This window comes from Paroedura picta, chromosome 4 (assembly GCF_049243985.1).
Source record: "Paroedura picta isolate Pp20150507F chromosome 4, Ppicta_v3.0, whole genome shotgun sequence".
Classification (NCBI taxonomy): Eukaryota; Metazoa; Chordata; class Lepidosauria; order Squamata; family Gekkonidae; genus Paroedura; species Paroedura picta.
In genome coordinates this window covers 120,288,766-120,311,372 of record NC_135372.1, presented here as the reverse complement: position 1 = coordinate 120,311,372, position 22,607 = coordinate 120,288,766, and the positions used below count along the sequence as shown (strand labels likewise).

Sequence of the window (22,607 nt, the reverse complement as noted above, 5' to 3'; positions counted from 1 at the left end):
TTTTTAATGCTGTGGTCATCACTTCATCCTCTGGCAGCAAATTCTACACTTTAATCACTGTATAAAAGCAGTCTTTTCCTCCGTCCTGACCCTACTGCCCATCAGCTTCACTGGATGCCCTTGAGCTAGTATTTTGAGAGGGAGACAATTTTTGTCAGCTCTTTCCATTCCTTGAACCATTTTATAAACTTCTATCATGTCCCTCTTTCGTTGCCTTTTCTAAATTGAAAAGTCCCAGACTCCTCATACGGAAGGTGCTAATCAGTTGCCCTCCTCTGTACTGTTTCCAGATCTGTAATGTCTTTAAGACACAGGGTCCAGAACTGTACACAGCATTCCAAATGCATACTGGGTTGACACTTTCATTGAACTGTCCACAATAACCCCAAGAAACTTTCCCCTCTGTCTCAAAACATTCAGACCCTAGTTTTTGTCCCACTTATTAGCATTGAACTTCAGTTGCCACATTGTCACAAAGATGTCCTTTTCAGTTTGGAAATCTGGGGGGTCAAATGGGTTGCAGAACTCCAATGTAAGCCTACTCAGTTTGTGACTTCAGTTAAGGCATGAGCATTCCCACCTATGGGGAACCATCTTGGATGGGAAAAGTATAACACCTGCAAAACTATATTTTGGAAGATTGCAAGACAACATTTATTTTGGCTCTGAGACTTCACAGATTAAGCTATCAGAAAATTCCAGTTTATTCTTCATTGGGCTGTGTTGTGTGACATATTAGCATGCTAGAAAGCAGACACATTTCAAAGTGAAGTTCAAAGAACTAAAAAGTTGAAAGGAGCCTAAAGACCATATATCTCAACTGCTCCCAAAGCATCCCTGACAAATAAGTATCCAATCTCTGCTTAAGCACATCCAAATCCATAACAGACCTCAGGCAGCTGATTCTGCCACTGAAATGCCTCATAAAGTTTATCCCAATGTTTTCTCACCTATAAGCTAAATCAATTGAGCATTCTATCCTCTACTATCTACTTGAGACAGTGCTCTACTATCTGCTGAATTACTCCTTCAAATACTTAAAAAGTGTTGCTAACTTGGCTCAAGAGTGGCAGTTTCTAATCTGGAGAGCCAGATTTGAGTCCCAGTTCCTCCACATGCAGCCAGCTGGGTGACCTTGGGCCCATCACAGTCCTGGTAGTACTGTCCTCAGAGCAGACCTGTCAGAGCTCTCTCAGCTCCACCTCACAGGGTGTCTGTTGTGGGGCGTAGGGAAGAAAGATATGTCACTTTGAGACTCCTTTGGTGAGATTCCTAGTGAGAAGTGGGGTATAAAAACTAACTCTACTTCTAACCCCCCCCCACACACACACACAAACCTTCTCCTGGGTGAACATTCTGTAATTCTTGCAACCTTTCTTCATAAGACTTCATCGCCAACCCCTTAATCACCCTTATTTGCAACATATGTAACTCCAAAGGAACAAAATCTCAAGTGGAATGTAGGGCTTTTCCCGGATTCAGCTTTCTGTATCTTTCGTGTCACTACAAGAAGAATCTTAGTCCTTAGATTTTCAAAAGTATGTTTAAAACTTTTAGCTAATCTGGGGAAATAACTTCATGGCTGTGTAATGTTTTCAGAAACATTCACACACTACAGACCTGTTTGCCTAATTCTGACTTCTGCTGGTTTTAAGGATGATCTTTTGGCAAGTTCTCTTGGAGAATTAAGGAATGCTTGCTCCCATGTACATACAGACTGAGAAGGAAGGTGACATGGTATAAACCACATCTCAGAAGCTAAGCAGGGTTGGTACTTGGATGAAAGACCAGCAAGGAAGACTTTGCACAATAATGCAATTAGGAACCACCTCCATTTCTTATTTGCTCTCTTCGGCAGCACAGATAATTTGCCCTTGAAAGCCCCTGGCTCAGACCTCCATAAACCAGTTGCCACTTGAGAGCAATTAATGTATACATGAATCAGATCATCCCTTAAAAGAGCCCCCCTAAAATAAGCAATCCAAATTTGAATCATGTACAAAAGCCTCAAAGCACCGTCAACGTTTTTGACTAATTCTTTATTTTCAAAGTTAAGCAGATTTTAACACAAGGTACACAACTGTAAGAAACAGACAATAAAAAACCAACAGAACTTGAGAAACCATCACATTTTTAATACTCTGTCCCCAATGTTGAAAGTACTATGAATGGCACCTTTTCGTAGATGTCTCCTTATATTCTGCCTATTACAGTACAAGTTGCACTTTCAGTTAAAATTCATTTTAGGATGCCTAAATATGGGGAGACACAAACAGGAGGCACTTGTAGGATTTTAATTTGTATAAAATATTACCAGTTTTTCAGTGCATTGACAAGCATCGACTCAACTAGACATAGCACCTGAAGACAAGGATAGCTTCTGTGTTTTAAAAAATGTACAAGACTACAGAATTAAATTTACTTAAGAGTAAAGAAAATGCAGTTCTTAGGATTGGTGCACGCAAAGCAGAAACTGTACAGAAACCTCTTTGTTCCCTACGGCATGAGATTAGTATCACAAGCCATGGGCCCGCCTTGCCATGCACGTGATTATTCAAAATGCCAATCCAGATTCTCAGAAGTGCCCAAAATGTTCGGTGACTGAAGCAGCTGTGGGCGTACCAGCGCTCACAAGCTTAGAAGCAGTCATTTGACGAATACAGTGCAAAATCCCTGAGGTTTATTAGACTGGTGCTGATCTGTCGTCTAGGTTTCACATTGCATCTCATTGGTCGGCAGTAGTTTTCGGGCACATTTCCCCTTCTAGACAGCATGGAAACCATGTGGTTAAGCTTGGCCCGGATGACGGAGTAGTGGAATTCCCTTTCCTTGTTTAGCTTGTGGAAGTAATCTGCTCGGTGGCTGCAAGGATAGTCCAGGGACCTAAGAGATGTTAGTGAGCCAACGGAACTTGCTCGGGAACACTGGGAGGACAAGGAAGAAAGAGACCTTGCGCTGGAAGAAGTGGAGGTGGACTTCCTGTAAACAGGAGATGCTTCTTTAGAACAAGTGGGCTTCCTATAAACAGGAGATGCGTCTTTAGGGGGTGTCCTCTGAACAGGCACTTTTTGATTGGGTACCCTCTGATCCTGGGACACTTCTTTCGCTTCACTGGTACCAGTCTGTGTTGTCACTGTCTTCACCATAACTACTGTCTGAGTACCTGCCATTCTTGATCGAGTTGTCGTTTGGGTGCCTGCAGTTGCCACCGAAACACTGGTTTGTGTGGCAGAGGTAGATAAAGTCATTGTGGGCTTCTCACAGGGTTCCGTCTGTGTTGATTGGCTTTTTCTGTCTCTAGTTTCAGGACCATTCAAAACGCACTCCTCATCTTCAGCAGAAGAACCACTAAGGTGTGGTCGTTTAGCGCTCACCCTGCCTCCTTTAGCGACTTCTCGCTCAAGCTTTTTGGGAGAGCTTGAGAGCCTAGCAAATTCTGCTCTCAGTAGGTTACCCACAGTGAAGTCTCTACATGGTGTTGTCCTGTTGGTCAGGTGATCAAGAGCACCACTGTCGTGAAAGCTGGATGGCAGCTTTGCATTAATAGGTTTTGACTGTGCGTAAAGGATTCGGAACTCCAGATCGAAATGTTCGACCACTTGGCCCGAGAGCACCAACAGGTTACTGCTGTTCAGCTTTCCATCAGTCCACGTGAAGCTACCAAGTGAAAGGAAATAAGAATGTTATGCTATGATAAAGCAGAGCATTATCCATAACTGTTAACTTTGGGGGGGTGGCCAAACTGTGGCTCCCCAGGTGTCCATGGACTACACTTGCCATGGTAATTGTAGTCCATGGACACCTGGAGAGGCACAGTTTGGCCACCCCTGTAACACATGATCGAAGATGGCAAGGACAGACTCCTTTTAGAAGATGCTGCAAGACACCACAACTTTGGAGAGCTTCCAAATTCTCTATGGATTAATGATTGCTTCACTGTTACGTTGGTGTTTTAAAATGCTGTGGCTTTTAAGCTAACGTTCTATGTACTTCTACATGTACTTATTTACTCTGCTCTGGTTTGGCCTCACTCGGAGTACTGTGTTCGGTTTTGGTCACCCCAATTGAAGAGGGATGTTGACAAACTAGAATGTGTCCAGAGGAGGGCAACAAAGATGGTAAGGGGTTTGGAGACCAAGACGTATGAAGAAAGACTGGGGGAGCATAGTCTGTTTAGTCTAGAGAGGAGACGACTGAGAGGGGATCTGATAACCATCTTCAAGTATTTAAAAGGCTGCCATATGGAGGATGGAGCAGAATTGTTCTCTCTTGCCCCAGAGGGATAGACCAGAACGAATGGGATGAAATTAATTCAAAAGAAATTCCATCTAAACAGCTGGAAGAAGTTCCTGACAGTTTCTCAGTAGAACAGGCTTCCCCGGGAGGTGGTGGGTTCTCCATCTTTGGAAATTTTTAAACAGAGGCTAGATAGCCATCTGACTGAAAGGCTGATTCTGTGAAGGCTCAAGGGGTGGCAGGTTACAGTGGATGATCGATAGGGTTGTGAGTGTCCTGCATAGTGCAGGGGGTTGGACTAGATGACCCATGAGGTCCATTCCAACTCTATTATTCTATGGTTCTGTTTTGTAAACTGTTTGGGGCCTCCGTTCTCAAGAAAGAAGAGCAGGATATAAAAATTAACCAATAAAAATAAATAGGGTTCTGAGATACCTTATTCACTACCCTGCAAAGCAGATAGCTGTCCTTCCCATTTTGCAGGCAATGAACTACAGCCAAGAGAATAGGCTGAGAGAATGACTCAGCCAGGAACATGTAATAAGTCTAACTGTGGCCTGAACTCTTAAATCCACACCCACCCTATTTACCAGCCTGTGTAGAACAACTGACTCCAGGGATGGAGAAACAGTTGCAACTGCTATAAAGGTTTATCAAGATTTCCTCTAGTGCATTAGTCTTACACAGGTAATTACTTGGCATCAGCCCATTTAAAAGCATAGGAACCCAAGCTTTTCTAATCCAATGATCAACAAACGTTTGCTATGTGAAAAGCTGCAAAACAAGGGAGTTTCTTCTGTATCAGTAAACCCATGCAATATGTTAGAACACAGGTAGGCAAACTGTGGCCCTCCAGATGTCTATGGACTGCAATTCCTATGCAAATGTAGGCAGGGGCTGATAAGAATTGTTGTCCATGGACATCTGGAGGGCCGCAGTTTGACTTCTCCTGGTGTAATATTAGAGGCCACTACTCTTTACCATTACAACATGCTAGCTCCCTATGCTAGAACGTGTATGTTCCTTAGTACTGCCCCAAACAACCCCATGAAGCTGCAGCATAGGCAGTCAGGGCATTGGTCCATCAAGGTCACTATTATCTACTCAGACTGGCAGGTAGACTTCTTTCATCTAATTTATTGTCTGGTGCTTTTACAATGCCTGGGATTGAACTTGGGACCTTCTGCATGCTAGGTTCTACTGCTGAGCTGGATCAATTAGCTAACAGTCTGGTACCAGAGAGCATGGTTCAAGTAAAAAATGGAGGAAGGGGTCAAACAGAGACAGAAACCAGAATAATCCCACCAGCATGAAGTAGCGATTGCTGCTTTTCCCAGATCCTAGGTCAAACAAAGGGGTGAATCTCCACCCTACCATGGAAGCTTGCTAGGCCAGTCACATGCATTCAACCTAACCTACCTCACAGAGGTGTTGTGAGGATAAAACGAAGGATAGAATGGCATAAAGCCAGGGGTAGTCAAACTGCGGCCCTCCAGATGTCCATGGACTACAATTCCCATGAGCCCCTGCCAGCAAATGCAGTCCATGGACATGGGAATTACAGTCCATGGACATCTGGAGGGCCGCAGTTTGACTACCCCTGGTGTAAGCCATCTGAATCCCCATTATAGAGAGAGATGGGGTACAACTTCTGGAACTTGTAACCTAGCTCTGGATCATTCTCTAGATGAAGAAGACGGTTTGTTTTATACCATTTGTGGCGAAAGCCCTATAAGCTGTGTGCTGTGTCTTGACTGGCAATCATTTGCATGTAGTGCTGTCACTGGACTGTATCCCATTGTGGTAGAGGCATTTATAAGAGCCCATTCAATGAGTGTACAAGATTGCTTTCACTTTTCCAACCACACTGCCTCCCTTGAGGGTCTGTAGCATTTCATAGCTGAGTGAACTCCAGTATTACCAAACAGACACAACTTCCTTCCATGCAGAGAAATGTATCTAGTTTATTTAGGCCATAAGGTATACCATCATTTTAAAATGGGTAAAAAAGGGCCAAGATAGATGGTCAGTTTCCAGGATGAACTGCTGAGTTTATAGCTGATTTCAGGCATACAATAGCATCATCCGCACAAAGTTACACCCCTCTCGGAAAACGGACTCAGAAGGGCATAACTCTGTTTACGATAGCACTGCAGGAATAGTTCTCACAGTGTTTAACACAGAATTGTATGTAGTACAAAAGGCATCATATTACTTACCTGTAGGAGCCTGTAGTTACTTTGATGCCATCAATTAGCATGAACTTCTCATGGACACTCCCAATTATTTTCGCTCCTGATCTTGCATAATAGGTATTCCCAGCAATAGTTCGGACTCTCATTAGCTGTTTGCAGAATGGGAGACATTTTAGACAAGTGAACAAGGAAATGCTATAAACAAGACTGCTGGCTGGTACAAGCCTATTTTCATTTGGGATCTTTACAGCCCTTCCTTCTTTCAGTTTTTCGGCTCCAGTATCAGCATCCCAATAGTTATAGGTCTAGATCATCAGTAGACAAACTGCATTATATAGGCCATGATTGGTTTTGACTTAGTAAACCAATGTTGTTGACTGTACACGCCCAGATGACGGAAGAATTTAGTGGACACCAATGAATATTATTTAAGAAATCTTTCAGTTCACTTAAGTCTCTTCCTGAAACATCTTATGGATGACTTGCCAGGCCTTCCCATGGAATTCCTACATTTATAGCCTAAAGGAAATTATTTGTGCCACTTCACAGAAACTAATACTTTGCTGCATACTAGTTACATGGATTAAAACAAAAAAGCAAAGCAGGAAAGTACTGTTCAATTTTCTCTTCTGTGACCTAGGTGCAGGCTCACATATGGGAAATTAAGAAGCTCTTACATGGAAGAGCATATAGATGCAAGATACCACCAAAATGTTCTGCTAACACCATCTTCTAGCCATAATCTAGCGCTTCAAATTCCTCACTAGCCAGTTCTTGTATGTGATAACAGCATTATCCGCATAAAGTAAAGTAGGGACCCTAAAGTATAATTGAGCTCTTCCACCAGGTCTATGGTTGAGGCCGGTACAGCTAGGAAGATCTACATGGCCCCCCTTCCAAGATTGAGTGGCATGAGTGGTGGTTTGCGAATTCCATCTGTGTCCCTCATCCCACCCGCCCCTCCAGGAGATGATTTATTGGGGGAATGGGAATAGTTGAGTTTTTCCCATATCTTTATCTTCTTGATTAATGAGTTGTGTTGTTTTATGTCTGGGGTTTTAATGGTTTTTTTACAGGGTTTTATTCAGACACATGTAACCTGCCACGGGCCATCTGGGAGTGGTGAGTAATAAATCTAATTGATTAATTAATTAAAACACTAGCCAAAGGAATGGAAACGATTCTCCCAAAGCTCTAGAAAGGTCTATTAAGTCTGTACAATTACATATTATATGCAGAGACCACAAAGGAAAATGGAGAAAAAACCCATAACCTGGTATGAGGTGACCTAGGTGGTCCCCAACCTTTTTATCCCCGGGGACCACTCAACGCCAGGGACCACTCAATGCCTTTTACTGCGGCCCGGTGGGGGGGGGGGTAGTTTACTCCTCTACTCTCAACCACTGCCCTAACGCTCTCTGATCGCTATGGTAATGTTTAAACATCCCTTCAAAATAAGATACAGACACGCCACAACAATGAAGTGTGTTGTAAAGGGCTGGGGGGGATGAAGTAAAGGGCCGGGGGGGGGGCAGAAGGCGTCCTTCGGGGCCCACCTCCAATTAGTCGAAGGACTAATCAAATAGAGATATCCCTTAACTTACATATTCCTGTTCAGGAGAAAATTCGAGATGTTTGCACATTTCCATGAAGTGACCAAGAAAGGCCTGATCCAAAAGGATATAAACAGGAACCAGCCTCTTTCGACAGGCATCGTGGAGTTCATAGAAAATGTCCATATCCGTGAAGGAATCCATAACAATAGCAATGACCTGCGAGGTAAAACAGAATAAACATACTGAAGCTTATTTTATAAAAGGTATTGTTTTTGTACCAAAGTAAAACAATTTCCCCAAAATTGTAACAGCAAGTATAGCTACTTGAATAGCTACACAGCTACCCACTTGAATCTGTCCAAATCCATTGCCAGTCCTCCGCTATTAAAGCACACACATGTATGTCCATCATGTTCTATACTGAGCATGTATGTGTATATATCATACTACTTTGTGTAAAAATTCCATTACACCAGAAATAGGTGAGTGGTGTAACCTTGACCCCTCAGAAACACAGCCTGGCTGCAAACTTTTGCATGTGAGTGTTTTAGATCTACAGGAAATTTGAGTTTAATACAGAGGGCTGGGGAGGGGGGGGATAGGCAGTCCCCTATATCACCTGTTATTTTTCTTCCACAATCTTGCAAAATCTCATTTATTTGCTAGGGTCACACCCTTCACCTTCCTCAAAACTGGTCAACATTCACTTGATCTTTGTGTAGTGCAGTTTGGACACAATGTGGCGTACGCATCAGAAGCACTTTATGCATCCATCATGCAATTTCCCCCTTGCTTTTGAACACTTCCAATGAACAGTAGATAGCATTCAAAACAATTGGCCACGTGTTCATGTATATACAGCTCTTTTAACTGCAGACTGCCCTTAAAGCATCACTTCTGTACAATCCACTCAGGAGTCACTGTAGTCAACTTTCAAGCAGGACAGGAGTTGCTCAAATTCATTCTAGGTTGGAGGGGGGAGAGGGTGTTAAAATGGTGATAGGCTTCTTTTGCCATAACCAAGGCTGCATGTTATGACCTCATGCAGATTCCTCATCCTGTTGCTGTAGACTAGAGGCCTTGATGCATCCCTGCAGTTTCCCTTGTTTCAAGGCCTTCTGCTACTAACCTCATTTCAGTGCCACGACAGATCTACAGGTAACAATCACTCTGCAGTCTTTCCAAGCTCCCTTCACGACATCAGGATGGTTCAAGGCTGAGCACCTGTCGGCCACAGGCCTCACTTGGAAAGCCCATGTGCCATTTTACAAGATCAAATACTAGTCCTAGGCAGAGTTAGAATCTTAGAATCATAGAGTTGGAAGGGGCCATACAGGCCATCAAGTCCAACCCCCTGCTCAACGCAGGATCAGCCCTAAGCATCCTAAAGCATCCAAGAAAAGTGTGTATCCAACCTTTGCTTGAAGACTACCAGTGAGGGGGAGCTCACCACCTCCTTAGGCAGCCTATTCCACTGCTGAACTACTCTGACTGTGAAAATGTTTGTCCTGATATCTAGCCTATATCGTTGTACCTGAAGTTTAAACCCATTACTGCGTGTCCTCTCCTCTGCAGCCAACAGAAACAGCATCCTGCCCTCCTCCAAGTAACAACCTTTCAAATACTTAAAGAGGGCTATCATGTCCCCTCTCAACCTCCTTTTCTCCAGGCTGAACATTCCCAAGTCCCTCAACCTATCTTCATAGGGCTTGGTCCCTTGGCCCCAGATCATCTTCGTCGCTCTCCTCTGTACTCTTTCAATTTTATCTATGTCCTTCTTGAAGTGAGGCCTCCAGAACTGCACACAGTACTCCAGGTGTGGTCTGATCAGTGCCGTATACAATGGGACTATGACATCTTGTTGGTCTAGTTTAAGCCAAGTGAGATTGATGGGCTTAAACTGGAATAACTGCACACTTAAGCAAAAGGACAACACAGCGACCAAGATTTTTCTACTCCTGTAATGGTATCCTGCCTATAAAACCAGGAATGATCACCTGCTTGCAAGTAGGTTTCCAAGACAGATTACCAAATTTCAATCCTAAAAATCTGCCACAGGAAGATCAAAAGGGAGAAGATTGTTACGTAACTGTGGTGCACATCACCCTGGGAAGGCTGTTCCATAATTGTGGCATTGCTACCAAAATGTCCTCTCTCGTGTGCCATCAAACCACCTGCTTTGATTAATGGGACAATCAGGAGGGCCTCTGCTTGTGACCTTAATTTCTGGGCAAGAACATATAGGAGGAGATGACCTTTCAGATACCTCAGTCCCAAACCCCACAGAACTTTGAAGGTTAAAGCCAACAACTTGAATTGGGCTAAGGAGAGGGATTAGTAGCCAGTGCACTTGCTGTAGTATTAGGGTCCTATGCTTCCAGAAGCTGGCTCTGATCAGCAGTCTAGTTGCAGCTTCCAACAACTGTCAAGCGTAGAGTGCATGGATCACTGTGGCTGAATCTGAAGGACCCAGGAGCAGGGACAGGTGTTACACCAGCCAAAGCCGGGCAAAAACACTCTAAGCCACAAGGTTTTCCAAGGCGACTTCTTCATCGAGTAGTATTCCTGAGCTGTTAACCTGCCTTGATTGTCAAGGCTGCCTTGGATCTTCCCATCCAAGCTAGCAGAGATCTGAAGTCCATCTGCCCTTTTCACTAATCCAGACAACCTTTGTCTTGTCAAGTTTGTTGTTTCTTCTCCTTCATCCAGTCTATGTCATTAATTTCGCTGTTCTACAGAGCCCATGGTACACTGCTAGCATTTGACATTAAATGGTGCAGTGCTTAAGAGTGGTGGCTTCTAACCTGGCGAATGAGGTTTGATTCCCTGTTCCCCCACATGTAGCGAACAGAGTGATTTTGGGCTAGTCGCATCCCTGATAGTGCTGTGCTGCTCTTTTCAGAAGCTCTCTCAATCTCACCTACCTCACTGGGTGTCTGTGTTGTGGGGACACGAAGGGAAGGCGATTGTAAGCTGCTTTGAGACTCCTTCGGGCAATGAAAAGCGGCGTATAAAAGCAATGCTTCTTCTAAATGGTTGTAGAATTACAATATTAATTCCTTAAAAGAGCAAGATCCATTCTCTTATCAGCTCAGACTCTTGGCTCACCTAGCCTCAAAGAGTAGCTTTCAGAGATTCCTTTCTTAGTCTTGCTGCCCAAGGTGCTCTGAACGGGAGATGCAGAAGACAGAAAGCAAGCCATTATGCACAGCAACAGCCTGCTACTAAGCTATTACTGGTCTCATTGGTTAAAAGGGGCAGGCAATAGGTGATGTGAGAGACCTCTGCCTAAGACTCTGGAGAGATGCCAAGGGACAATACTGACCTTGACTCTTGTATATGACAACACTATGTGCTCAACTGTGGCCTCTGCAGAAGGTTCTTTTAAGCTCCTCCTCCTCCAGTTAAGGTTCTGCTATCAACTTAGAACTGTGCCTGATGTATTTACAATTCCACCGGGGACCTAGTTTTCCCACTGAGCCACAGATGATGAAGCCATCAACAAAGAAGGGCTCAGTGTATCACCAATAAGTCAAACTTCCATAAGTGGTTATACAGGTATTACAGGTACACTGCTGAAGTACATGTCAGGCTTATGAACACACACACACACACACACACTATACTATGCACTCCAAAGTGTGTGAGGCATGCTATGCTAATGTATAGCTTGACCCACTGCCAATTCTCATAAGAACTGACTGATCCAGGTTCTCACTGCTGCACTCTTTAACTTCACGGTGCAATTGCATGCCCAAGATTTGGATTGTTAAATAGGGGTACTGAAGTTGATTCTTTACTCCACCCATTCAATGTATAATTAGGAATGGTGTTTAAAGTGAATGAAGTAGGTGGAATTTATCCCTTTCCTTACATAAGTGCCCTGCAGTAACCCAAAACTCATTTAGGCCTGCTTTACTTTCATACACATACACACGCCCCTTGATGTTTAGGTAATGCTTTCAAATGTTTGCAAGCCATCCTGTTTGGTAGAGGAGCTTTCCCATGTACCAATCAAGAACTGAAGTATTTCAAGGCCACCCAATTTGAAGACTGAATTCCAAATTCACATTTCCAAATTAATTTTTTTAATGATCTGTTTATCTATACAGGCTACCTTTGCCAACTCTCAGGTAAAGAATTTCTGCACATATTCACAATAGATAGCCACAAGGAAATGAGTAACTGGTAGCCAACTGCAATCATCGGATACCTTGTACTTAGGTGGAATGCAAAACCCGGAAATGCCACCATTTTTATACTCACCAGATCTAGTTTATTGTAATATAAAGGTAAAGGTATCCCCGGTGCAAGCACCGGGTCATGTCTGACCCTTGGGGTGACACCCTCTAGCGTTTTCATGGCAGACTCAATACGGGGTGGTTTGCCTTCCCCAGTCATTACCGTTTTACCCCCCAGCAGCAAGCTGGGTACTCATTTTACCGACCTCGGAAGGATGGAAGGCTGAGTCAACCTTGAGCTGGCTGCTGGGATCGAACTCTCAGCCTCATGGGCAGAGCCTCAGACTGCATGTCTGCTGCCATACTGCTCTATTGTGGCTCTATTATATATATTTTTAAAATTTATGTTTCTTCCCAGTTTACTGGCAGCCACTGAAGAACTCGTTATCTGCCATTTTGTTACATACAGAGGGGATTCATACCCAGTGGCGCTGCCCCTAGATAATTAGACATTCACAAGGCCACACAATCCTGTTACACCCTTCTAAGTCCATTGAAGTCAATGGGTTTAGAAGGGTGAGGCTGCATTGAGGAAGTCCTTGTCAGCCAGTTAAAACTAGCAGTCATCATATTTTATTGCTTATCGTGAGGTCACGTGGTCTCAAGTGTTTCGCAATGCAACCACTCCCCTCTACCCAACTAACTCCCAAATGTTCCATTCCAAGAACATCCACACATCTTTTACTGTTTCACTTAGTTTTTGCAAGTGTTTATGCAGTGAGGAGATGAGTTGTAGCGAAGCACAAGTCTAGCTGCTAATTATTTTGGATTAAGGGCTACAGGTTCTCATTTTCCAAATAAAGGTTGACTTTTACATCATGTACAGCTACTGATTTCAATCAAGGTAGCAAGAGTTTCAGGTAAAGTAATTCCTGAAGTATTTTTAAGCTTTATTGGCTTTGAAGTTTTACTGTAGTCTATGCAATACTAGAAAGCCAATGCAACTTACTATCTGCTTGTATTAGGTTCGTTTCCCACTGCTAAAAATAGCGGGCAGCTTTGGTAGGATAGCAGCTAAGAACTACATCAAGGAGTAGCTTGGTCACAAAGCTAGGATGACTTAGAGGACATCTGCCACACACAGAAGCAATGTTCCCCCGAACACCATTTGTTATGTGCAACAACAAGGTGACAATCTGAACTTTGCTTGGAAGCCACTGTGAAAAACAAGAGGCTGGTGGAAAGTTTTATGGAGGAGAGCTCTACCAGCAGCTATTCACAATGGTTATCAAATAGGGCCACCATGTTCTGAGGCAGGATGACCCCAATGGGCAGGTGCTGGGAAGCAGGCAGCATCAGAAGACTGACATTTTTGGGCTTTCCAATGGTATCTTACTGACCACTTTGGAGAACAGAAGGACCACTGGTCTGATTCTGCATTGTAAGCCCCTTTTGTTCTATTCCTTAAATAGGTATCTAGACAAGGAAATGCCCCCATGTCCATTCAAAGATGGGTGAAGCTTCACCTACTACAAAAGTGGAAAACAGAAGCTATGACCTTCTTTGCAACTGGTCACCTTAGTCAGAGATCTACATTTATCTTTGGCTCACGTGACACAATACAAGCAGCAACAGGTTTTTCAAAGCTCTGTGGCAGGCAAGCCCATTGTCAAGCTCCAAATTTGTGGCTTTGGGGTGTTTCATCCAGCACAGTCACTGAACAGAAGTCCCAGGGCTAAATTAAAGCTAAAATATTGACTCAGCTGTCACAAAGCAGAAGTAAGCTGTTACTATTTGATTAGTATCATGTCACTCAATCGTTAATTATGCCTTGTTTGATAGCTTGCACACCCTTCCCTCTGACTGGACCGTGAATGACCTCTGAACAGCCATTCGTGCATGGCTCTCTGGCCCATCATTCAACACATCACGTTTTCAATTGAAGTTGCTAAGGCGTATATATGGTACAACCCCATCAGGAGAATGTTGGGCACTGACCCATAGCAAGTCATCGAACTGGAGACCTTACACGAATCACCGAAACCATGCAGTTTCATCCACCTCATCATGGCTTCTTACCCCTTTTCTTTCTTAGAAAGCACATTTCAAGAGTTATGAAGGCAAAGGAGGAAAAGGACTGTTTAAGATGTGGAAATCAAGGGTTGGACTCAGTGCAAGATCATGGATCCTCTTGGTTTTCCCTTTCATTACCCAGAATCCATTTCTAACCCAGGGAAAGTTGATCCCTAGGATGCAATAGGAATATCTGCATGGGTCAGGAAGAGGCAAGGTGACAAAACTGCTTCCTTCCTCCATCAGCACAAAAGATTGATGCCTGTCAGTGTCTCTCCTGATTGATTACAATCCACAGCTATAACCTCTATACCAGGGGTAGTAAAACTACAGCCCTCCAGATGTCCATGGACTACAATTCCCATGAGCCCCTGCCAGTTGGCAGGGGCTCATAGGAATTGTAGTCCATGGACATCTGGAGGGTCACAGTTTGACTACCCCTGGTCTATACTATGGGGGTGGGGAGTTATTAAGATCTGAAAGGGACAAAAAATGCAGACCAATTCCTACAAAAACTTTTGGTGACAGGAGTAAGTTAACATTCATATATATATCAACATTTCAAAAGCCTATCTATCAATCTTATTTGTCTCTTCATCCTAGAAGCTAAAGCTGAAAGCAGACATGGCTAAAAGCAGAAGCTTCTAAACTGGCGAGCCATATTTGATCATAGCCTACAGTTCATGCACAAGGTCCTGGATTTAACCTTCAGCATCTCCAGTTAAAAGGACTGTGCACATAGTAGAAACAATCTCTTCTTGGCACCCCGCTAGACAAAGTACATAGTACTGACCTTGCCAGACCAAGGTCTCAGACAGATTAATAGGTATTCTAGGTTCTAAAAAAATGTTCAGTCAGCTCTCATTATATTCAGCCAAATTAAAATGCTTCTACACCACATGCAGAAGCAGGCAAAGTATACTGTTCTAAAAGCTTCTGCTGAGCAGGTAAAATTCTGCTTGTGCATCTACACAGAGAGTGTTACCAATATATCTTATTTTCAAAGCTCCTATCTGCACATACTTAAATCCAGAAATTAAAGCAGCCTTTCTCAATTTATTTACTGTTGAGAAACCCCTAAATCATTCTTCAGCTTCAAGAAGCCCCAGAAGAGGCAGAATCATGCAGAATATGGTTGGGAAGCATAGTTGTGTAAATGCCCACCCAGAAAAGGGGAGGGGGAAGTACAGAAGGGTGCACAAAGGGAAGTGAAAGTTGCCACTTCCATACTGTGTAACTGGGCCCAGGCTGGCAGCCAGCATTGCAGAACTCAGCCATAAACTTTCTCCTGGTCCCTAAAAGCCAACATGTGACATACTAGGCAGTGTTGTAAAATGGTTGACAAAGATCTGTAGAATATTTGGTTTCAAGCTCCCCCTATCATGTGAAACTCAATGAACAGGGAATAACCATTTATTACATCCTGAACGCTTTGGTGACAGGTGGAATAGAAATATCAATTAAGTGCAATTCACAGATTTGTTCCCCTTAATTTATTATTTATACTCCACCCCGACCCCAAAGGGCACCCAAGTGGCCAACAGTATTTTCTCCTTGCAAAGGAGGTTTGGTGGAGTGTGTGTACATGTCCCAAGTTCCCCTGCAAGCTTCCCTAGCAGGCTGGCAATTTCAAACTTGGCTCTTCCAATTCCTAGTTTGACACTAATCACTGCATCATGTCTTACAGTCACTTATGCAGCATATAAAATTAGCACAGCAATCATGTGCTAAAGAAAACACTTAGCATTCAACCTCAATCCATTGAGGGCATCATAAAATGGTTAAGAATATTCATTTTATTGCTTGCTTGCGTTTTCTTTATGGGGATGGGTTTGATGTTCCAGCAGAGAAAAGGAAGCGTCCCTCAAGATCATTTTAGGCTACCACCCCACCAGCGCTGAACTGTTTAAGCACAGACTTGAGCAGCTTAAATAATCAAATATGTAGACCCCATCTGTTTCAGTCTAATAGAGGCAGTGGAATCTCAGTTAAACTTGCTGGTTAAAAGCAATTTGCCAGTCTCAAGACATACTACAGAACTCAAGGGATTTTGCTACCACAAATGATGTGCATCCCCCGTAAGTCCATCGACTTGTAGATGTTTGCAGGTTTCACACAGAGAAACGAGTGTGCAGAGCATTCAACATTCCACAAATATTAAATAGCATCTAAGAAATTATCATGAAGTATTCCACAGCAAGGATGAGATCCCTATTAGAGAATGCTCTGCCTGCTCACCTTGCAGGCCCAGAACTAGCCATAACAGACCAAATAAGCAAATAAGTATAAGCAAACAAATAACATAGAATTTGTGCAACTGAACACAGATAACAGCAGCACTAATTTCATATTTCTGTTACCCGCAAGCTCTTTTCACACACAGCCCGTGGAAAATTGTAAAAATACCATTATTTACATCTGTACAACTGATCTCTGATGAAGCACTGTTAGATTGAGATGTGTTAGGTCGTGATCTAAACTTTTTGGCATTATAGCACATGCACTTAAATGCTTTACAGGTGCCAAGCAGATACTCTTTTATGGTTTTAAAACATTTGATCTGTTATAATTAACTGTTCATATTTTGTCTAAAATTGATTTTGTCCCGAACATTTTCGGTTCTCGTCTGTATTTCAAGTTTTTTTTTGTTTCCCTTTATGCCGCTTGTTAGTGTCCATCCAGCAAGAGCCAGAGAATGGTTCTCTGAATGGCTCCCATTTATTATACTGTTGTTCAACACAGCTAGGTATCATAATACATTACAATATTTTAAAAGTTGAGATTCATAATAACAGTTAACCACTTTGGTTTTGAGATTAGCATAACAATGCAACTCACTGATTATTAAAGTACCTTCGCGGATGTTCTAGTAGATCACTTGACCAACACCTAACCAAATCTAATAACATCTTAAGTAATCACTGCGTATGTCAGACTTTCAAGCCATCGCTGTTTTGCCCTCTGGTTCAGTTCAGTTTCTAGGTGCTGCAAAGACCATCACTACTACTGGAGAAGTCAGGATTTTTTTTTTTTGGGGGGGGGGGGGAGATGACAGAAATCAGCAAATGTCAAATGTCAAGGGCTGGTACCTTAAGGGCCAGGAGCACCCAAAACTTAACCTCTCACTAAGAGTTACATTTGTGTGTGGAGGAAGAGACATGCTAAATATTAATCTTGAGTCTAGTCTAGATGAGCACTAGCACCGCTTTCTTGCCTCTAGCCTCCCCACTGCAATACTCTGTGCCCTCTCGTGTGCCCTGTGAATCAGTGGACCCTTTAGGACAGTGGTTCCCAACCTGGGGGTTGGGACCCTTTTGGGGTTCAAATTACCCTTTCACAGGGCAACCAGCTTGGCCTGGGGGGGCCATCCACACAACAGTCTTGCGGGGGGAGGGGAAGACCATCCACACAACAGTCTTGCGGGGTAGATTGAGATAAAACGTTTGCCTGTCTGGAGCAGCAGAAAACAGCGAGATCAGCATGGTGGGACAAGATGCAGAACTGAACTAAGAAACCCCAGAAAAAAGGGGGGGAAACTATTTATATATAATCATGAACAATGGATCTTCACACAATTGATCAGTTTTGGTTTAATTTTGGTCAAAGAACACTTGCATAGTTTTATGGTTGGGGGATCACCACAACATGAGGAACTGTATTAAAGGGTCACGGCATTATGAAGGTTGAGAACCCCTGCTTCAGGAATATCAGTGGAGGGAGATTGTACAGGAAACTGACCAAATCCATCCATTTGTATTCAAGCTTTACATCTCCAGTACATAAGAGGCAGTCAGCTGGGAGCACTGCTTAGTGGCCTATCTCACACAGCAGAATCACCAAAAGAAACACACCCTGGTGCGTAACAAGGACTAGAATTTGAAACATCTTGCATACAGGACACTTGGCGGTGACTGCTGCCACCACAAAGTGTTGTGAGCAGGGTCACATCAGCCAATAGCATTTGAACTATGCAACAATCACTATGTTAAAAAATGGTTCTCAGATTCGCATTCCCTTTCCCTACATTATAGATTGAGGCTGTAATCCTAAGCATACTTACTAGAGAGCAAGTCCTACTGAACTCAGGGGGTATTTCTGGGTAAACATGCTTAGGGCAGCAGAACTCCAGGAGTAAGAAGGGAGGCGTCTTCTATATTGCTCTTCTACTTTTCTGGTTATTAAGAAAGCAAGGATATTGATGTTTCTGTAGGATCCAAAGCATTCATTTACTTAGCGGCCTTCCTATAGACATCGATCATGAGGAGATCCGTGATGAGAAATCACGTAATTATCAGCTTTACACAAAACACCTGGTCCCCCTGCTTTGATATTCTCTAACACTAGTACCACTCGGCAATTTAAAATAAATGAGAACCTCACCGAGTCCCATGCCAAGGGTAATGTCATTGTATGAGGTAGGTCAATATTACTGGCGGAAAGTGACATCAAGTTACAGGCAGCTTACTGAGACCCCATGGGATTTTCAAGGCAAGAGACTAATTAGGTGATTTGCCATTACCTGTCCCTGCATAACAACTCTGGGCTTTTCCCTGGTAGTCTCCCATCCAAATACTAACAAGGGCAGACCATGCTTCCCTTCTGAAACCTGATGAGTTCCAACTAACTTAGGCTATCTAGGACTGTGGAGCGTTACTCATTACCTGTAAACTTTAATCTGCAATTCTAATACATGCAAGGATGTGTCATCACGCCATCTAACCTCCTCTCACTGATGGTTCAGTAGCTGAGATGCCACAGAGCCATCTTAATTGCTACAGGGAAGGGTCAGTCATAAAACTTGGGCTTAGTACTAGGCTGCTGCTAGGAAGGAGGTCTACTGATTGCATAGGGAGAGAAAGCCTTTAGCCATCTTCAAATTAAAGAAACAGAGCTGAGACACAAGAAGAAATGTGCCCTGCGTTTCTGGTGAGCCTGGAAGCTTTAGGAGCAGCAGATTAGATAGGAGCCAGATGTTCTCAGGAACCAGATGGAGCCATGGTGTAAAAGCATCTGGACCCAGAATATGCAGGAGGGATGTGTCTGCTGGAAGGCGTGGAGACAAAAAGGAGCAATGCAGGCTCCTGACTGGTCCCTTTTCCATCAAGTTCTTGGGACAGCAGACTGTTGCTTGGTTGCTTATTGCTGGGTATTTTATCCCACAGATTCTCTTTTAAGTGATGGAATTGCTTAGTTATTTATTATACATTGAATGTGAGATTTTATAGAAACAGAAGTAGGTCTGAGGGTACTCAAAGGTATATGTCCCAAGGTAGTATAATGAAGTTTTAGGAATTTGCTTCCAGTACTGGGTAAGAACACTAAACATTATAATTGAAGCTGAATATACCATAACCAGCACCTAAATATTTGACTTCAAAAAGCATACAGGTATGTTGCAGCAACTACAATGAAAAAGGAAGACAATCCATTATCAAAAGTCACCTTTACTCACAAGCCTTAGACTTTGCAAACCACAGACTAGTTTGGACAAAGCAGATCACTTATTGGGGAAGGAGTCAAAATGTTTCCTTAAGCTGAACTATGGGAGCCCTGGGGAAAGATCAACTGAAACAAAGGCCCATCGGTGACATCAAGCATAACCCAACTCAAAATGACCCTCCCATTGACTGATTACAAGAAGATGGAAGAAAATTATTTTTTGTTAAGTACAGTCCAGCAAAAGGGGTTTTCTTTTTCATCAGCGCATCCCAATGCTGAGTAAAACTTTCTGTTCCTATCAAGCTGGTAGCCTTGTAATTTTGGATGCAAATTGCAGCCCTAGTGATTTAGGGGCCAAGCCTTTTGATCAGCTGACCTTTGCTTTTGGTATCTGGCAGCAGATCAAAGATATTAGAAAGTGAGATACAATGGCAGGCGGGGCAATTCCATTTGCAACTAAGTGACTTCTTCCTACCTTTCCCCCAGCAAGATGCATCCGAGGCTACAGCACGTTTCACAGCATTCTGCCCTATTCGTGGAAAAGTTAAAAGGGAGCTTTCAAGAACTGGGCAACACAGCCCCACACAGATTTCCTTCTGTCTAACAAGCGGATTTCAGTGGGAGTAACTCTGCGTAGGATTGCACCGAGCCTAAATGCAACCAGATCCTTATCATGGAATCAGGCACCTGATATTCTCCTTGCCAAGAGAGATCACCGACTTACAGCGCAACAGGCTTACTTCGAAGCCAGTCGCTACTATTTCAGCGCCAGCCAAGAAAAACCGGAGTTCGCGGCTCCCCACTCACCTCCCGGGCCGAGCGGATATACTTGCGCACCGCCTCCTTGCACGGATAGATGACCTCGCCGAAGCTGGGCTGGAAGTAAGTTTCCACCCGGGTGAGTCCCCGGTAAGAGCCGCTCACGAAAGCCGGCCAGCCCAGCTCCAGCACCGGCGGCTCCACGTCCGACTGCAGCGGGAAGTAAGTGAGCGACGAGCACTCCAGGGAGCCGTTCAGCGACGACTCGCCGGAGCCTTCCTCGGCGCCGGGCGGCGGCACGACGGCTTGCAGGATCGCGTGGATCTCGGGCTCGGAGAGGAAGGCGCGCATCTTCTCGCGGCGCAAGAAAGCGCGGAAGGCTTGCAGGCCGGAGGCGACGAGCACCTCCAGCGCCAGGCGCTGCGCCTCGCTGTAGGCTGGAGCCGGGCCGGGCTCCCAGAGGTGGAAGCCGCGGAGAGGGGCGTCCTCCAAGCACTGGGACAGGTTCGCCATGGCCCCGCCGCCCGAGCGCGCTCCCCGGGGAATAAGCCTCGCACGGAGACGCGCACTTTTTATAGGGCGTTTGAACTTCCACTCGCGTGCGCTCCGCTCGCTGCGATAGGCTGCCCGGCGTCGCCCTGCGCCCGGAGGCCCCGCTGGTTGGCCCAGTTTGAAGTTCTTTTTCCAATCCAGCGGGCCGGGAGGAGGAGCGGGGCGGGACCAACCAACCGGCCGGCTGCCCCCCCCCCTCCTCCAGCGCGCTCCTCTCCCCCTGGCCCGGGGCCTGGGCGCGGTGGGGATGCTGCCGCTGCTGCTCCTGCTCGAGAGGCGCAGCCGCCGCGTCAGCTGGATCCAGCCCGGCAGATCACGGCAGGCTCGCGGAGCGGCTTCTTGGCGTGAAGCGCTGCCGCCGCCGCCTGCCTTGCTCACAGCTCTTGGGGTTTTGTCCCGGTGCGCTCGGGTTCCTTTGCCCAGCCTTTGGATCTCCCTGCACGTGTAGCGGACAGGCTTTCGTGCTGGTCTACTGCTTCAGAGCCTCAGGGCTGCCCACCCACTGGAACTTGTCGGGCTGCCATAGGCGAGATCTGTAGACTGCTGGACGCAAGAGTATAAGAAGGATTCCTGCGGGGGGACGGCATCGGAGGAGATGTGTATACAGCAGTTAGTTTAAGCCAGGGGTAGTCAAAGTGCGGCCCTCCAGATGTCCATAGACTACAATTCCCATGAGCCCCTGCCAGCCAATGCTGACAGGGGCTCATGGGAATTGTAGTCTATGGACATCTGGAGGGCCGCACTTTGACCACCCCAGCATTAAGCCTTAGGAACTTGCCGATGTTTTTCAGATAGTCTCCTCCAGTGTTCTGATTGGCTCTCTGGAGACTGCCTGCCTGCCTGCACCGCAGATGGAAGGCAGACAACAGAACAGTTAGTCAGGACTCTCTTCTCTATTTAGACACAAAGCTCTTTCTCTTCACGCTTTTAAGCAGACTGGTGCTTCGAACCTCTCGTGCATATTTATACTCTGCCAGCAGTCGTGAGTCATAACATCTCTCTCATGCCCCCCATTCCCGTCTTTGCTACACATTTGGAGGAAGAGGGCATCCACTTGGCAGGCTGTCACACACAAATAGACTTTGTGTGGGAGAATCGGCACAAAATAGCTTGTAGTCTCCTGGCTGGTGTATAATTTGGGATCGTCCCATGGTGAGGCAGGGATATTATTTATGTTAGTGTATTTGCACCCTACCTCCTTGCTCAGGCAGGGGGCTTGTGTCTTCCTCTCCTCCAACAACCCTGTGAAGATCATTAAACTCAGTGTCACTAGCCCAAGGTCACCCAGTAAGTTCCATGGGAAAAGGGGATTCAGTCCTGGGTCACCCTCGTCTTAGTCCTGTGGTGTAACCACTCTAACATTTGACTCTCAGGAAAGTGGAGTGTGTTAAAATCTCACAACAGAATCTCTGAAAGCAACAACTTGGTATTGCAGATAGAGAACTAAAGTTAGACATCACATATTGGGCTTCTGTCTGAGGATCAGGCTAAGTTGGTAAATGCCCCCCCCCCCAACAAGCAATGTGCAGTGATTTTTGTAGGTGAGGTCTGACAAGGCTACTACCATCCATGGTGATCCAAAGAGGAACCTGTAAGAATGTAGGACCAAACTCATA

The 22,607-nt window shown here is 44.7% G+C and overlaps 1 protein-coding gene across 1 annotated transcript; it reads right to left on the bottom strand.

Moving 5' to 3' along the window:
* Positions 1–2,020: 2,020 nt before the first annotated feature.
* On the bottom strand, positions 2,021–21,010 carry FAM83D (family with sequence similarity 83 member D). Its single transcript, XM_077335421.1, has 4 exons — positions 20,488–21,010; positions 8,036–8,203; positions 6,456–6,580; positions 2,021–3,657 (listed from the first exon to the last, which is right to left on the bottom strand). Exons 1-4 carry the CDS (start codon positions 20,950–20,952, stop codon positions 2,637–2,639), a joined length of 1,779 nt encoding a protein of 592 aa, XP_077191536.1. The 5' UTR covers positions 20,953–21,010; the 3' UTR covers positions 2,021–2,636.
* Positions 21,011–22,607: the final 1,597 nt, after the last annotated feature.

Bases quoted from the DNA above. Each gene is read 5' to 3' on its own strand.
- FAM83D (XM_077335421.1), bottom strand. From the start codon at position 20,952: ATGGCGAACCTGTCCCAGTGCTTGGAGGACGCCCCTCTCCGCGGCTTC. The intron at 6,581-8,035 runs GTAAGTTAAGGG...TTCTGCAAACAG, and splicing joins TTTCTCCTGAACAGGAATAT to CTAATGAGAGTCCGAACTAT. The intron at 3,658-6,455 runs GTAAGTAATATG...TTCACTTGGTAG, and splicing joins GTAACTACAGGCTCCTACAG to CTTCACGTGGACTGATGGAA.